The following is an 18,190-nucleotide window of genomic DNA, read 5'->3' as shown; positions in this document are numbered from 1 at the left end:
GTGGCCCTGCCCTAGCCTAGAAGACAAAGGATTTGATGCTACTTTGGTTATTATGCTTTAAAGCAGGAGATGCAAACTGGGACCCCACTTCGAGATTTTTTTTGTCTGTCCACTATGTTCTTTGGAAGATTGGCAAATTGCACACTTAACAATCCGTATTTCCAGCTTCTCTTCAAATGAGATGGTCTAGCAACAGCGTGGCCATGTTGCGTCCTGAATCTGTTGGCTGGAGAAGAGCTAAGCTGTCCTTGTAGACAAGACATTTCACTCTCCCCAGTTCTTACGATTCCCAGTACTGCCTGTGGTTTCACTCACTGACATCACCTGCCTTGGCTCTGTAGAATCTGAGTTTGAGACACCTAATTTAAAAGCTTCTAGCATTTTGAAAGTAAACAGTAATTATGTATGAGAAAATATATATGTGTGTGTGTGTGTGTGTGTATGTGTATATGATAATGACTTGAGAGAAAGACGTGGAATATTGAAGTTGTACAGCCTAAAAGTTGCCAGGACTCTATAGAATATTCTCTCTTTAACATGCACCTTTTGTGAGACTCTTCCTTTTCCTGCCACCTTCTCAGCGTAATCATTTGTCCCCTTGACCCCATCTTTCTGGGACGGCATTGTATGATGTGAGCTCTTCCTACCTTCTCTCCTCAGAGAGCTCTCTTGTCCTGTGTTCTCTATTAGGTGAGATATGAATGGATTATATTCTACTGTGGATTCATCATTAATGTATTTAATTTTCCAGCAGCCCCAGCTTCCCATTTTTCCATTCAACTACAATAGAAGGAAACTCATCTCTTTTTTGTAAACCACTCAAACAAAAGTCCCTTGACTAGCTCGGATTGGGCCTTATCGGCTTAACTTGGGTCACATGCCTGGCTCCAAAGCAGTCGTACACTTGGGGGATTTGATGCTCTGACAAACCAGGCCTGGGCCACAAGTGCCCCTCTGGTCCAAGTGTGGAATAAGTCCATGCCACTGAAATGCAAAGGCTCTTGAGTGAGAGCAAAGATGTTCTCCGGAAAGATGGAGCACTGTTATCAAAATGGGAGAAGGAGGATTCTGGTCCTCTGGACCATTCCCCAGGAAAGTGTGTGTACAAAAATTTACACACAATGTTGGGGTGTTCAAGGACCTCATGTGGGCCACCCATTGACTCTAGGTTAAGAATATCTGAATTAGATCATTTCTAAGTTCTCCTTCCATTCTAGAATTCTTTGGTTTGGTAAATGATCACCCGAGTTTTGTGAAAGCATAAAAGCTTTTTCTGAGTTGTATTTCCAATGCTTCTGGTTTAAACTGAAGCTGTTCAAAAGTGACATGTGATGGGGAGGGCAAGTGAGTGACCTGTGAGCTACAAAGCACCCTCAGAAGGTCTAAATGGTGTCATCGTTCCTCTTTGATATTGCTTTAGTTTCATTTTCCATCAGCATCCTTATGATATCATGAGAAATACTGCTTAATAAAGTGTCAGACTCTATTTTGCATTATGATTTCAAAGTGATAAATTTCTTCTCATATTTTTATGGACTAGAACACACAGACTTATTGGATCGTCCATAATATAAACTGGAATAATTTGGACCTCATGAGATTATTGTCAGTGCTCTGTGGGCATGATGCTCACTGGTCATTTTTATTTGGAGACTGGTTCTAAGCTTTAAATCCAAATTAAGAAGTCACTTGTTTTTATCTGAACTCAGCTTGTGTGGCATGTTGGGATGCAGTGATTTTTTTTTTTTTTTTCCCAATGAAAGCCATTGCTCAAATTAAATTCATTATCTCCAATGGTGTGTGAGCCCGGGATATGGCAGGGAACACGGAGATGCTAAGATTGGGACAAGAGAGTGTGTGTTGAAAAAAGAGAAAAGGCAAATGGGTTGAGCATTTTAAAAGGGTGATGATGATTTAAAATAATTTCAAAATAATTTTTATCCCTGGCAAAGATTCTGTGCCTTTTTCTTGGGGAATAGCTTTTTCAGCTGATGTCTTTCTTCTTCTTCTTCTTCTTCTTTTTTTTTTTTGGTAGAAAAGTGATTTTATTTCTTTTCTTTGAAGCAAAAAAATTCCAAATATCAGATTTCTCTGGCAGGCAGGACCTCCTTTCTTTCTCTGCAGCTTGTGCTATGTATAAGAAGGGAAGTGTGAGGCGATTTCTTTCTTTTTTATTTTATTTTATTCAGCAGTGATTTGACATATGTTTTTATGATAAATTTTGATGATATGTGATTAGAGGCCCATCCCTTCTCTGGAGTGCACTATTTCTAGCTCAAAACTCCATCATTTCATTTATCTTATAATATTGGTATTATTGTTGGTTTTAAAAATCAATTAGCTGTCAATTCTCAAGTTTCAGTGTGCATCAGAATTGTTTGAACGCCCTACTTTCTACTCTGTCTCTGCCAGGGCAAATTTCCCCGGTAGTTCTGAAGAAGATGGCCCGGGAACTGTACCTTGGTGAGCTTCCACAAGGGCAGGGACTGGGTTGTCTCTGTGTGCATTTGGTTTGGCACATAGTAGGTGCTCAGTAAATACTTAACGAATAAATGGATGACCTCAGGAAATAGGCTAAAAGGAAGAAATAGCAAACAGTTAAGAATTTTAAGTACTGGGCTTCAACAAAGTTGACAGGATGGTCTGTAGAATTCTGGAGAAAGGAGATTCATTTCAGACTTTAGTTACATGGCTTCTAATCCCTTTGGGTTACACGTAAATGTTTTAAGAACAATGGCCGTTTTAACTTAGAGATAATATTTTAAACTTTGATATTGGGAAAGTTTTGCGTAGGAAATCATGAACACCATTGGAATCTACCCAGTTGATATTCTTTTATGAATTATGCATATATAAGACTAATAAATTATCTCCATTTTACAGAGTGTGTACGAGTAGGTCTTAACTGTTCCCATTTGAGTTAAACGGCAAATCCTAGAGCATAGAGACTTTGAGAAAGCCACTCATCCTCTTTAGTTCCTAATTTACCCATTGCATGATGGGAACAACATTTCCTACGTTCTCTGCTGAGTGATATTTGCTCCAGTTTTTACAATAAAGTTGTTTATTTTTTCATAAAAGTAGTGCCTGTTTATATGAAATTCAGATAATACAGACAGAAATGGAAGAACAAAAAATAATCTTTGTGCTGTAATTCAAAGTTAACTGCCATTACTATTCACAGTCAATCCAAGTCGGATATTTGTTCAGTGTTTTCCACATACAACTGCACTGGGCGCTGTGGGGGAAGACAAGGGCACTCTCCAGGTGTCTGCAGCGTCATGGAGGAGGCAGCCATTACTCAAGTTACTGTAGTACTTGTAGTGGAGGCCAAGGGCGATGAGTGCTGTAACAGAGTGTGGGAGGAAGTGATTAATTCTAGCTGTGGGTATTTAGGAAGGTTTCCTGAGCTCAGTACATTGATACCGCACCTGGAAGGACAGGTGGGATTGTGGGAAGCCGAGGTGGCATGGGAGTGGGGAAGGCATTTCAGACTCAGGGGTGCAGCCCATAGTGAAGACAGGAAGGAGACTCCACGCTCAGGGCACAGGATGTAACTTGATGTGACTGAGGCAAAGGATGCTGGGAAGTGAAGAGTAGGGGAGCAATTGTGCCTGGAAAAGCACATTATTCACAGTATTAGGGACTTTGAAAAATTCACTGATCCAGCCCCTGCCAGAATGCCCGCAACAGATTAAATCTTTTAAAATATTCAACCTTCCTTGGCAATTGCTCAAATACTCTTAGCATCCCAAGAGTGAAACGTTTTCCTGGAAATTTGAATTTAAGTGCATTTCTTCTCTTTTATTTTTCTTTTGGCAAAAAAACTTGAACCAAAGTCATTGTGATCTTAGTACAATTGGTATCAAGTGAGAAGAATCAGTACACATTGGGCTCTCTGAAAATGCAGATTTGTTGGTAAGTGAATGAATTAATGACAAGGAACATTTATACTTTATAAAGTCTTGAAAGGGATAGTAAGTTGAGCGTTGCTACATGCCTCAGTTACTGCGGACTTGAACTTCTTGATCTCTCTCTGACATCTGTCACCGCAACAGGGGACATTAATATTGAAACCCTTTGAGTCCTTAGATGGGAAAAGTGAAATTCTGACATCAGATTCTAAATGAATCTGTTTTAAAATTTTAATACGTGTGTATTGAACAGGGGGTTATTAAAATACATTTATTTTCAACCTGTGGCTTTCTGTCTGCATGAAAAACATTCAAAGGTAGTGACTTGGGGGAGCCCATAACTTAAATCCTTAAGATGATGTTCATTGACTTCTCCCAAGAGACCCAGATGACACTGGTTTTGCTTTGGCCATCATTCTCCATATTTGGTTTGGTTTTGATACCAAACACTCACTTGGTCTTTCATTATGGTTAAAATGCATTTGAGAAATCACAAAAAGGGTGAGAATGGTCATGAGCAAAATTGAAACGTATTAAAATCTATAATTGGTTATGTTCTAGTGAAAGTGCCAAAAATGTTTATGCAGAATTGGCTTCAGCTCTGATTCTGAATGAATCTGGCGATGATGACAAGATGATAGCCAGATACGGCTAACGATCTGCACTCCCAGGGTATAATGTATATGACATGCAAATGGATATGCTTGAATGGATGTGGACTTCGGAGCCAAACTGCCTATGTTCAAACCCCAGATCTACCAGTTACTAGATGGGAAATCTTGCAAATTACATAACATCTCAGTCTCATGATCTGTAAAGTGGGAATAGAAATAGAACCATATAGGATTGTTGTGAGGGCTAAATGAATTAAAATATGTAAAGAAGTTAGAATAGGGCCTTGCATGTGTTATAGTTCATGTGTTTGCCATAATAACTATTAATGCTAAGTTGAGGTACTGCGGCTTCTTCCTGCCTCATTTTTTATGCTTGGCTTTGTGGGGTGGGTCACTGTTACTGAAGCAAAGTTGCCACCTGCACCCACATCTTCTTCAGCCTGGGGAAAGATTTGTAGCAGTAACACCTTGAAGTCCAGGACCTGCTGTTGTGCTCAAAACCTATCCCGCGTCTGCTGGAGCTCTGTGCTCAGTGATTCCCTCCAGATTGTGTTCCTTGTAATGGGAACAGTTTAAGGCAACGATGTCCTCAGTCTGTCCCCAGCACCAAGAAGGGCAGACAAACATGTGGTTTTGGTGTCTGCCTAATTCCTGCTAATAGTTTACTATTAGGATGACTGCAAATGTCTGCCCAGGGCCAGCGTTTGTTCCTTAATACATTTCAGCAAGAAACACTTGGCATTTGGGTAATCTTTTCTAAAAGAGTATCCCTGAAGGTGAATATCTTCTCCACCACATGTAAGCTTACAATTCTTTGGAGGTGTCATCCTTTCTGAGTTATTTAATAATTTCCAGTTAAACCCTGCTAGGGGAGTAGGTTGGGCCAGATGGGCAGAGGTCAGAGTTAAGTGACAGCAGCCTCAACTCTGACTTCCCTTCTCAGTGTCATTTCTAAGGAACTGCAATTCGTTCTTTCCCTGCTGGTCACTGGTTATGTGTCCTGTCCCCTATAAGCATTTTCCCTACCTTTCAGATTCGGCTTCTAGCAGGAAGAGACCTATTTGTAGTGGGTCCTTTTCCTTAAAATTATTTTAAAATTCTTTAGTTGGCTGCTATGCTATCCCAACACTTTTTTTTTTTTTTTTCAAATTTTTAATCCTTACCACTAATTATGTCCTTCCCTCAAGGCCAAACTCTGAGCTCTGAGGTAATGAATGCTTTTCAAGTTGATCATGTTCACCCCTCCAGGCTGAGAACACTTTCCAGAAATGCCCAAGATCTGAGGGACCTCGGCCAGGGGAAAAGGTAAACGTCTTGAAGTCAGTGGCAAGAATAGGGGCAACCACATACTCTTCCCCTGGGATCCCCAAGATAGTGCCACAACCTGGGGACATGTCACCTTCTGCTGCGCGCAGGGAGGAGAGAACTGGCTTCACTGGTGGGATTCCCTCCGTGGTCTTACTCCCCACCTCCCAGACAGAACTGTGGGGGCTTCAGGCAGGGAAGTGCTCTCTCAGGAGTGCCTTTAAATGTCGGAAAAGGAAAGGAATTGAGCCCGGCGTGTGAGGAACTTTACCCTTAGGTGGGTTCGGCCTCCTCAGCCTGGCCTCGTGGCATCCTGGGATTTTGGCAGACTTGTGGGTATCATATTTTCACATGGATGAACTGAACTCTACAACTACTTCTCTGTACCCGGAACCCAAATGTTTTCTTCAGCATTGAAAATAGAGTTTTCTCTAACTGCTTTGGCTTGTGCAGTTTCCAGGGGAGATCTATGTTTTTGTTTGTTTGTTTTTTGTGGTAGTGGCTGTCGGACTCTTGTTTGTCGCTTCACATTGCTCTGTATCTTTGGGAGCTACCACAGGTAGTGATGGCATTTCTGAAAAAGGTCCTGACAGCTCAGGAGGTCTGGATGAGATAGGTGTTTTCTGCTTAAAAAATAATATATATGTGTATATATATGTTTCTTTATTTTTACTTTTTTTTTTTTATTTTTATTTTTTGAGACAGGGTCTCCCTCTGTCACCCAGGCTAGAGTCCTGTGGCAGCATCATAGCTCACTGCAGCCTCAAACTCCTGAGCTCAAGCGATCTTCTTGCCTCAGCCTCCCAAGTAGCTGGGACTATAGGCACATGTTACCACACCTGGCTAATTTTTCTATTTTTAGTAGAGAACAGGGTTTCACTCTTGCTCAGGCTGGTCTCAAACTCCTGACCTCAAGAATCCTCCCACCTCGGCCTCCCAGAGTGCTAGGATTTACAGGCGTGAGCCACCATGCCCGGCCTGGTTAAATATTTTTAATTTGGGAGAATCCTTGTACTATTGAAAAGATTTTCCTGGTTACATTTCTGGGCAGTAGGTTGGCCGTGAAGGCAAGCGTTTCTGCACTTCTCTGTCGAAACAAAGGTCATGGTGCAGTCTATGGAAACAACTCCTCCAAAGAGGCCCTTTAAATCATGAAGCACCTTGCTCTCTGCTCTCCAGTGTGTGTGTGTGTGGGAGCAGCTTGAACTTCACACAGAAAGGACCCCGCAGTTGTTCCCACACAGCTGTTTCCTGCCCTGGGCCAGGGTGAGTCTCCGTGTCCTGAATATCTTTGGGAAGGATCATCTGCCACATAACCATCTGTGGACATAAGTCAGAGGAACTTTCGGGGAGCCTTAAGATTGCAAATGGGGGTTTTATGTCTGGGCTTGGTGTGCCTTGATGCCTTTCCTTCCCTGCCTGGACGTTATGAGAGCAGCTGCAAACACCCAGACGTGATTTTTCAGAATTTGGGGTTGGGGGAGGTAAAAGCTCAACCTGCTCAGCCCGGCTCTGTGGCAGTGCTTTGCATAATAATTAATGATGTACAAGCTGTTGCCTAATGGACAGTTTTACTGTGTGTGCCCTTCAGTTCTGACTAGCTGGAGTCCTCCGTGATTTAAGCCACAACCTCTTTTCCTTTCGGTAAAGCTGTTGTGGTCGTCATCATCTTTCCTTGCTAGTGGTTTCTTGTTTTGTTGTTGTTGTTGTTTCTTTGTAGGACATTCAGTGAAACCCATAGTTCTCATTGGGTACATAGGTCTTCGGTTCTTCTCTTAACCTTAACGTTTAAAGAGAGCAGAAAAACACAAAATATTTTTTTGTGTGTGTCTGAAAAGCTCGACGTTCTCTGAGTGCTAGGCAGGGAGCAGTTGCCAGGGATAAACGGCAGTGAAAAGAACTGTCACTTCCTCCATGGCAGGTGCTGTTTAAACACTCCACATATGTTCTCCCATTTAGTTCTCATTAACTCTCTACAGTAGGTCCTGTTATTTTCCCCATTTTACAGATGAGAAAACTGAGGAATTAGAGAGGTTAAATAATTTGTCTAATATCACACAATTAATTAAGCAGTAAAGCTAGGATTATGATGAAAGCTGCACGGTGGTCCTAGGAGGGAGATACTGTTATTCTCATGTTTTAATGAGGCTGGTGAGGCTCAGGGAATTGTTGAAATTTACCCAGGCTTGTCTTATGTCCAACCCAAGCTCTTGTCCAGTATGATCTACCACTGCCTTTATTGTAGAAGGCTCCTATTTCTGTCCTTTGAAAGCCCTAGATTCTGTTTAGTTGAGCAAGTATTTACTGAAAACTCACTGGGTTTTAGGTCCTATGCCATGTACTGTATATACAGAGATTTTTTTTTTTCAATTTTATCTCCTCATGTAGATGAGCCAAATCCTGTTGGCTAATTCAATTAATTTTCCTTTTGGGGGGGAGTCAAGAGGTACCTTTTGGTCTCCAGTACTATGCTAGTCACATGGGAGCTACTCAGGCTAGATACTGATTATCTATTGGCTGGTGAAATGTGATAAAGGTATACCATTACATAAACAATTTTGTTCTACAAATGCTTCCGTTGGGTTCAGTTAGTTCAATGGTGTGCTAATGTCGTATGTCATCCTGGTTGCTGAGCCTAAACACAACTTTTAATAGGATGTCACTTTTGGTTTTATGGTGGTCACTTTCCTAGTTGAGATGGTAGACTAAACAGTTTAAGAGCTCGGGTATTCTTTTCAGAAGTGAATATTATATTGGACATACACTAGATGTTAGGGCATATGTATTATCATGATAGCTCTCATCACTACTACGTGAGTATTGTCATGTCCCTTGATCTCTCACCTTCGTCATATGCAAAATGAGGAGGTTAGACTAAGTGAGGGTTAAGGCCACTTATAAAGTGCTGTAATTCATGGAAAACTCATACCATGACTGGTCCTTTCAGCCTATCTAAGAGATTAGTTTTTGACTGTAGATAAATCTCTTAATTTTGTTGTCTTTGTTTTCTTGCCTGTCAAGCGGCTTTGATAACTCCTGGCAGGCCTAATTTGTAGGAATTCCATGAAGATTCAGTGAGATACTGGGGATATAAGTGTCCTGAATAATTAACACATTGCATGAACACAAGATGATATTATTCATGCTAAAAGTTAACAGAAAGGTGTCAAGTTTCTTCTTACCTTCCTCTCTCCCCCCTCGAAAAAAAAAATAAAGACTTTAGTTTAAAAGGAGTTGGATCCTGCTTAGGCGGTTTCCCGGAGTTTATGGAACTCCTTGGAACTCTACAGGGTCAATGGCGACTTTGTCCTGCTGTGGGTCAGTTTCCCACAGTTGGGGTAAGGCTGCCACACTCTTTCTCCCGACAACATGCTATCAAAAACACGCCCGCCACACAAAATGCGGCAATTCATTAGACAAAAGTGAGGTTTTGAGTTACAATAACCTCCGCTTTGTGAAAAGCCCCCTCGGAACCTGAGATCTTCTCTGTAGGCCGGCAGGCTGTGCACGTGGCCCCCCGGCTTACAAAGGCCCTATAAACTTAGCCTGATAAATCATCCCCCAAATTTGTGTGCCATGTCTGACTCTGTCTCTCAGTGGGGATATTTTTAACTCCTTCTAAACTCTTTTCAGTTCCTTTAAGGAAGTGTGATCCGCAAGGGTCAGACACTTGGCATCTACTTAGGGGAAAACTTTGGAAGAATTTCTGAGGCTCCCCCTGGGGTAGGGCTGGCTTTCCCCCAAAGAACTGGCCCTTTGGAGCATCTTTGCCACATAAGGGCTTGTGTGAGGCCCCAGGCACCAGTTGACGGCCGTGTCTTCCCCACGACAGATGGTCAAGCCTTCAGTTTCAGCAAGCGATCCGCTGTGGAGGGGGCGGGCAGGAGCCTCTGCCAGTCCGCCAAGTGACAGGCCAGCCCGGGGTAACGGGGATCCGCCGTGTGCCCGGCATAGCTGCCGCGCTAACGACGAGCTGCTGACAGGCGCCTCACCCCGGCTCATCTTTGCGGCGGAAGATCCCCCGCTCCCTTGATTCTGTTTCTCCCTGGCAGAGCGAATGTCCTGTGTGCCTGTCTTTCAAAACCCATTTTGGCACCAGCTGGACCCCCTCCCCCCCACCATGATGGCTAGCAGTTGTCTGACTTGAAGATGCCAGAGGGTTTGCTGACAGCTCCTTCTAACACAACCTGAATCTGGCTGTCGGGTCTGGGATCAAGTGGCTTAAACACACACAGGCGGCAAATATTATGAGTCCCCGGGAACCAGGCTCGGGAGCCCGTTGGAAGGAGAATGGCGATGACGTCTCCTCCATGATATTCACGTTGCCCTTGTGACAATAATAATGCTAATCATTACTCTTTAGTAATACGATTGCTCTTCTTTACTCTTGTTGGTACAGTTGCTGTTATGGCACCATTGCTATCGATGGTACCGTTAGCATGAATGTCATTATTGCACTGCTTCTATTATTACTAAAACTACTATAGCCTGGTGGTTAAGAGCACAGTCTCTGGAGCTGCCCTGTTTGAATTTGAATTCTAGATTCACATTTACTAACCTTTGGGCAGGTTATTTCACTTCTCTGAATCTCAATTTTCTCATCTACAAAATGAGATTCATAGCAGAGGTGGCCACATGTGGTGGCTCACGCCTGTAATCCCAGCACTTTGGGAGACCGAGGCGGGAGGATCACTTGAGGTCAGGAGTTCAAGACCAGCCTGGATGACATAAGAAAACCCCCATCTCTACAAAAAATAATAATAATAAAAAAAAAAACATTAGCCAGGGGTGGTGGCACAACTCTGTAGTCCCAGCTACTTGGGAGGCTGAGGCAGGAGGATGGCTTGAGGTCAGGAGTTTGAGGCAGTGAGCTATGGATGGTGGCACTGCACAATAGCCGGGTGACAGAACTAGACTTTGTCTCTAAAAAGCAAAAAAAATTAAAAGAAAAAGAGAAACACAGGGTTACTTCGGGGGATTAAATGTGCAAATATTTGAAGTTCTTTGCACTGTACTGAGCACAAGGTAGCACTGGATACCCGGACGCCAGTATTTTTATCACTGCCACCATCACCATGCTTACCATGTGTCAGGCACTATACATTGTCTCAGTTAATTGTTACAGCTGCCTTGTGAGGGAAGGACTGTTACTGGATCCGACTTATAGGTAAGCAAAAGTGTAGTGCAGAGAAATCCAGCTTCTTATCCAAAGTCACATGAGTAGTCCCTGGCAGGGTTAGCATACGAATCCCATTCTGGGTTTTTCTAAAGGCTGTGTGTGGCTTTTCCACTCTCCCTTACCGTACCTCATGGCCGATTTAGTGGGAATCAGCTCTCTCTCCCGAGGCTTGGAGTAGCTTTGAAATATGTCCTTCTAACTAGTTGTTCTTGAAAGAAGCAGCCAGTTTTCACACACCTCGGGTGTCTTTGGATATAGGCTTGAACCCCAGCAACATGGGAAAATCACAGCTCTGCCACATTAAATGGTTTCCGAAAGCCATGTGTGATCCGTAGGGCCACCCAGCACGTGCCTTCTGAGAGCTCAGAGGAACGGGACAATGCAAAAGGACTTAGGGTTTTGACCACTCCCTTAAACCCCCTCCCTTTCCCAAGTCTACCCCTATTGAAAGAGACGCTGTTGCTCTTGGTACTGGGGGTGGGCACCCAGAGTTGCGTTTCATTTCACACAGTTGAGCTTCAGCGATGCTCCATGAATCCACAAATCACTTATCTTGCACGGAGGGCTGAGAAGCTTTGGCTTCTGTGGAGAGAAGCTGGAAGTGGGGTGATTATTCAGAGCCCTGCTTTCATTGATGGGCAGGTCAAATGTTGTGTGATATAGAAAGAGCCACTTCAGGAAGACGATTGCATTTTCAAATGTTAATTCTTTTGGTTGAAAAAGTCACTGTTTCTCTTTAAAGACTTATTCCCACGCCATAGTCTTCATCTTAGCAGATTCTAAGAGACCAGGGAGGAGAGAGGTTCTTCTGGGACTTCTCTCAGTTTAGTATTGACAAATTGGCTGAGCTCGGTATATCTTTGTGCGACGCCCTTATTATAGAAGACCCCAGTGTCATCTGGTTGATAGACATGGGGTGCAGAGCTAAATTCAGACTGTGGCACCGTGGGGTGATCGTCCTTCATAGGTTATATGTATTGAGGTGGGGCTTTTACTCCAGTGTAGAGTTGAAGTGGGGGAGAGGTGAAGAAAAGAGAATTCCTTACAAGAATTTTATTGACCAGCAATTTGATGCATTCTGATATTTTTGAGAAATATTTGAGCCTGAAATCCACAGGCACACCTAGGCCTAAAATTAAAAAGGATTGCAGAACTTAGGTGGCTTTGAAAATCCTTTTCCCAAACACGGGCAGGTGGAAGGGTTTAATTGCAGGTGGCCAACATGAATGCCCTAATATGACACTTTTAATAGAGTCTGGGTTTCCATCATGGACTTTTAGCAAATGCGATGGTTATGTAAGAAATAACTCAGAAAGTTATAGGGTAACCATGTGATTTATCACCCATACTAGGACATTTTTGAGAATTAAAGTAGGTACTATTAATACTTGCACCAGTACAGCTGGTACAAACTGGGATTTTTCTTGGCAAATTGGGACCATTGGTCACCTTAGCAAGTAAAACCTGTAGATATCCCCATAAAACCAATTCAGAAACCAAGGTGGCAATGAGGCAGGAAGATCCTTATTCAATCACAAATAGCTCTTGTCCACAGCAAGAATTCAAAGAAAAACATTCAGGAGATATTTGAGAAATCGAAGGAGTTTAGTTATGATGTGAATCATACCTATTTCTCATGGGTACTACTAATTAAAACATTTTATGGGCAGAGGCTAAGATAAAAAAAAAATGTTTACCAATTCCTTGTATTCATCCAGCATGTATTTCAGCAGTTCATCATCTGTGAATTTACAGGGTTTAAATTACGTGTTGTTCTTGGGGACCGTGAGTAATTCTCAGATAATTATTTCGAATTGAAACCTATCTTAAATTATGGCGAAGACTTTCCCTCTGTATGAGTGAAAATACTTCCTTGGGGACTTAATTGTTTTGTGAGATCTGTTGGCAGTGCCAAGAGTGTTCCCTTCGTAGAGAAGGTCCAGCTTGGATACAAAACAAAGGCTAAAAATCTCAAACTCAGTACTAGCTCTAACCCCATTCTGAATATTTCAGAACACATGTAAAGAGAATAGAAGTGACTTATTGCTTTTTTTCCCTCCTGTGTCAGCACTGAAATGTTAACCATGATAATGTGTTTCTTCACAGGTTCTTCTTGAAATTTTTCCTCAAATGTAACCAAAATTGCCTAAAGAATGCAGGAAACCCACGTGACATGCGGAGATTCCAGGTGGGTCAGTCTTGTCTTTCTTAAATCTCAATAAGGGCATGAATGTCAGGAGAGGGGGAAGAAGCCTTAGGCAGGAGAAGAGATAGAGTACAGTCGTTTCCCTAGAGGTGAGGAGCAGGTGAGGCCCGTGGTCCCCCAGGTATGTGTACTCTTGGGGCTGTTGTTTTTATTAGAGCAGAATTGGACAGTACCACCTGCGTTCGCTGGTTGAGATAGTGGCATCCTTTGCATCTAATTCTGGCTTCCGGAATGGACTCACATGCCTAACCCCCACAGGTTAAGCAAAGGACGTAGAAATGATGAATGTTTTGCCTAAAACTTTACAGGTAGAAAACCAGTTATAGAAGAGTAAAAAGTAAAACTGATTATGGCTGTTCTGTGTTCCCATTACGGCCCCTTCCTCCTTCCTTTCTCTCTGCTTTCCTCTCCAATCTTGGACATTGCTAGCAGTAATTATCCATTATAAATGGACCCCTTATTAAGCAGACCATGCCTAGGACAATAGGAGTGACGCCCAGGTCTGTTTCAGAAATGTCCCTGTGCAGCACACGTACGTGCTCTGTAGCCACCCTGTAACATTTGAGTGGTGCGTTAACCTGCAGAATTGCACGTTTACTACAGGAAGAGGATGCAAAAACAAGTGTGTTGACTTCTAAAACACAAAATGGCGCTTGGGTTTTAAGAAAGCTTGCTGAGTTCTAGACAAGGTACTTCTCTCTCTTACAAGTGTTGAGAATCCCCTGGGGATCTTGTTAAAATTCTAATTGAGGTCTGGGGTGGGGCTGGAATTGGGCGTCTCTAACGAGCTCCCTGGTGACGACGCCAAAGCCACCTTCTCACTCTGAGCAGCCAAGGTACAAACCCTTGCGTGGCCCTCCGTGGCATCCTGTGGCCTACTTACTTGTAGGGCCAACGTTAGTCCCCCCCGTCAGAGTAATGACCCGTAGACGCAGGCTCATTTGGTCCGTCAGGGAAACAGCGTGGTGTTGAAAGTACTTAAGTATATTTAACCAGCTTTAAGTGTAGATTGAAATGGATGATCTCCGAGAGGCTCTTGAAGAACTTTAGCTGCACATTCATTGTCCAGTGTGGGAAAAAGTAAAGGGCTGATCTTGAGCCTTGATTGGGGATGTCAATATCTCTTGGTCTCCAAGATGAGTTTTTAAAAAGAGGGGAGACTTCTTAGTCTGATTAAAGAGCAAGTGCAGTGGAAAGAAGGCACTCTCTCCTGAAATTCTGAGGTTTTTCTATGAAATCATCTTGTCCTCGCCACCTTCTGTCTTGACAGAGATGAATGGGGAGATTTCTAGTTTCTCGGGAAATGTTTTCCCCTGACCAGCTTCTGACTCAAAGCTGGTAAACGTGGTGCTCTCATCCGCATACAGGACTTTTGTAACTGAGTGTTGAGTTGGAGTCAGCTTTGCAAGGAAGCTGGCGAAACCACACGTCTGATGACGCTAAGTGTGTGTTGCAAAGTGTCTTATGACATGATGCTGGGTTTGCGTGTAAACTGTTTTGTAGTTTGCTTTAGTCTTGAGATGAGCTCTCTCTCTCTCTCTCTCTCTCTCTTTTAATTGAGACAGAGTCTCACTCTGTTGCCCCAGCTAGAGTGCAGTGGCATGATCATAGCTCACTGGAACCTCCAACTCCTGGGCTCAAGTGATCCTCCTGCCTCAGCTTCCCAAATAGCTGGGACTACAAGCAAGCGCCACTATGCTCGGCTAATTTTTCTACTTTTGTAGAGATGGGGTCTTGCTCTTGCTCAGGCTGGTCTCCAACTCCTGGCCTCAAATGATCCTCCTGCCTCAGCCTCCCCAGAGTGCTAGGATTACAGCTGTGAGCCACTGTACCCAACCTCTCTATATATCGTTTTTTTTTGCCAAGTTTGAGTTAGAAACAAAGCGTAGCCAGGCATGAAACAACTTATGTTTAATAAGCATGTTCAATGCCTTATGAATATCAGGATCAACTTTGTCATACCTGTCAGGGTAGCAGAGTTTGGGATGGATTTTGGTGACATTGGGAACAAAAAGAGTATTTGTGTAGAACTTCCAAGGGCTTGCTTTCTTTCACAGGACCTGCTAGTGAAATGTCTGGAAGCTTTGAATCATAGGAATATGCCTCTTAATAAAAGATGAGAAAGCAATTCAGTCTATTATTTTTGAGAATGTGCAGAAAGCTTTATTTTTGCACACAAAAGAGCCGTTCTTTGATTAGTAGAAGGGCTAGTGAGATGAGGAGCAACAAGGTAGATTTCTGGGGAATCTTGTAATCCTTTGGAGCCTCAGTTTTCTCAACTGTAAAATGGAGTAAAAAAATGAGGATTCTGCTTATTTCACTACATAGGAAAGAAAAACAACATTTTGCCTGGATAAGTAATTTTCAAATGATAACATATAAATGTCAGCCTTTGGGGAAAATGATTGTGATAAACTGAAGGTAGGTCATCAGTTCAGTCTAGGGTTTCTCAACCTGGGGACAATTAATATTTTAGACTGGATAATCCTTTTTGTGGGGACAGCAGGGTTTCATTTGCATTTTAGGATGTTTAACGGTATTACTAGTCTCTACCCTTTAGACGCTAGTAGAGAACACACACACCCCCCAGCCATGACAGACAAAATGTCTCCAGAAATTGTCATATGTCCCCTGGTGGAGCAAGGAGAGGTAACTAACACTGCGTGATTGAGAACCACTCATTGAGTCCTATTCCTCATAACCTCTGGCAGACTCTTCCTAGTGGCAGTGCTACTGTCCCAAAGAGTGTGCCCTTTGATTAAGCATGAGAGCTGTCCGACACAAAGTCCACACTGTTCTTCAAACGGGATTTATCTGAACCCTGACAATGCTCTGACCTGTGATTCTCATACATGTCCTAAAAGAGATAGAGCCTTCTCAGTAGGGTCAGCCTCCTTGGCCACACTGCAGAGTCAGTTTTTGAGTTAAAGAAGAGAGCTGCACCTCTCTCTATCAACAATGACAGATTCCTTGTTGGATCTCACGTGTAACCTCCTTTGTTTCCATCACCCACTCATTCCCTCCTGGGAGAGAACAGAGGGAACCCAGGGCACAATGAACGCCAACTCATTTTATTTCATATTTTTGCACATCTACACATTTATTTAGTGATCACTTTTACACAATTGACATTGGGTCTTAATGCCTGCAGGCACGTGGATATTTATGCAATCAGAGAATGGATGAATTGCCTGCAAAACCTCAGATATTCCTTATCTAACCTTTTAATTTTTTTCTCCAATCTCTTTTCTTTGTTGATGATTTACTTCTACCTTTCTCTGCATCACTTGATGCATCATTTCATGGTGGTGGTCATTCCATCCTGCTTGAATCCATCTTTTTTACCTTGGATTCCAGGACAACAGTCACTCATTGTCGACCCTCTCGACCGGATGCTCTCCATCTACCTTCCTATAAAATTGGTGTTTCTCCATGCTTCCTTCTGAGATCCAAACCTCTTCTCACTTCATGTGCTTGAGTCTCTTTCCCACTCCCAGCATCTTAACCACTGTTTGTGCTCTGAGAACTCCTGGGGCTCTCTGAGACTTGACACCTAGGTTCAGATCTAGCCGTCCAGATGCCTGCTGCATATTCCCAGGAACTTCAGATCAGTGATCCCCAAACCGAACTCATTGTCATCCTCATTTTTTTTTTTTTTGCCTCCACCCCCCAAGCTAGCTTCTCTTCCTAAATTCCCTGTCTTGGTTCATTCCTAATTATAAGGGCTACAGAGATAACAGTTTATATAGTATACGTGTCTACATTTGGTGTGTTCCATATTCATTTGTATAAATTCGTCCATGTATTTTTTTACCTTTATGTACATCTATGGACACTGGTAATAATGACGATGATGATGAAGCCAACATTTATGGGGTGCTTATTTTGCGAGAGGTACTGAGAAAAGTGTTTTACACGAGTCATTATATTATCTTCATAATATCCTTGTTCAGAATATGCAAATATGGATTATTTCTCATTTTACAAATGAGGAAACAGGTTTAAGCAATTTGCTCAAAGTTACACATCCACCAGGTAGTGAGACAGTGATTCAACCCAAGCGGTGTGACTCAGATATTATCTGATATTCTGGAACAATAAAGAAAGGCAGACACTTGGGCAATAAGAAGATCTCTTAACATCTGAGAGCATAGTGGCTACCCATGAATACGTGCTGGAATCCCAGGAAAACCTGAGAGGGGTTTTCTAAAGAGATAGTTACCCTAATAGAGCCTAAAGATGCCACCTGCATGAAGAACAGTGAAGCGCCACCGAAGTTCATCAAGCAGAGGGTGGAGTGTATGGAAGGGGAAGAACGTGAGCGTTTGTTCCAGAGCAGAGCTACAGTGGTGGTCAGTTTTTACTGTAGGAACTTTAGAAAAATAAACCACGATTCAGCCGGCAGCCCGAGCTTCACTTACCCTGTGCAGATTCCGGCCAGTTCTCCAGGGCAAGAACATCCCCTCACCTAGACGGGGCGTGAGTAAAGCGGCCCCCAGACATCTCAGAGTAGTCCACTAAGAAATCATACTGAAGTTCCCAAATCTTAGGGAGCGAGTGAACCAAGAAGGACAGGACTCGTTTTTCCTGCAGCTGCCCTGGCTGACAGAGGCGTGTCACGATGACACGGGTTGAAGACTTCTTATGGACAAGATACATAATCATTGTTTTTCTTGTAGCACACTAATTAGGAAGCTGGTTTCCAATATTTTTATGTCTCTGTTGCCTCCGATGGGGAGTGAAAGAGTGCCTTTTCAGCATGAAGAAAACTCTAGTCTCCTCTTTACATATCAATGTGGCTTTTACCGGTTATGTTGAAAACGTGAGTCCTGGAGACATCTGACTGAGAACACCTCTCTTGCCTACTAAGTGGGCTCTCGCCACCACCCGCCGCTGCTGTGGCCTCCCTCCCGTCCCACTTTGTATGCTCCCGGGCCAGCCTGATCTTCATACAGCAACGCCAGAGCGTGTC

General features: G+C 43.0%; 1 protein-coding gene across 3 annotated transcripts in view; it reads left to right on the top strand.

Moving 5' to 3' along the window:
• Nucleotides 1–18,190, top strand: part of EBF1 (EBF transcription factor 1) — a 390,172-nt gene that overhangs the window by 233,793 nt on the left and 138,189 nt on the right. For all 3 annotated transcript variants that reach the window (XM_020283666.2, XM_020283664.2, XM_020283663.2), the window contains exon 7: nucleotides 13,119–13,200. In XM_020283666.2, the coding sequence (XP_020139255.1) occupies nucleotides 13,119–13,200 (82 nt within the window). The remainder of the gene's footprint in view (nucleotides 1–13,118; nucleotides 13,201–18,190) is intronic.

The sequence above is a fragment of the Microcebus murinus genome, chromosome 21 (assembly GCF_040939455.1).
Source record: "Microcebus murinus isolate Inina chromosome 21, M.murinus_Inina_mat1.0, whole genome shotgun sequence".
In the NCBI taxonomy this organism is placed as follows: Eukaryota; Metazoa; Chordata; class Mammalia; order Primates; family Cheirogaleidae; genus Microcebus; species Microcebus murinus.
Note: the sequence above shows the minus strand (reverse complement) of the source record. Positions and strands in the feature narration are given on the sequence as shown.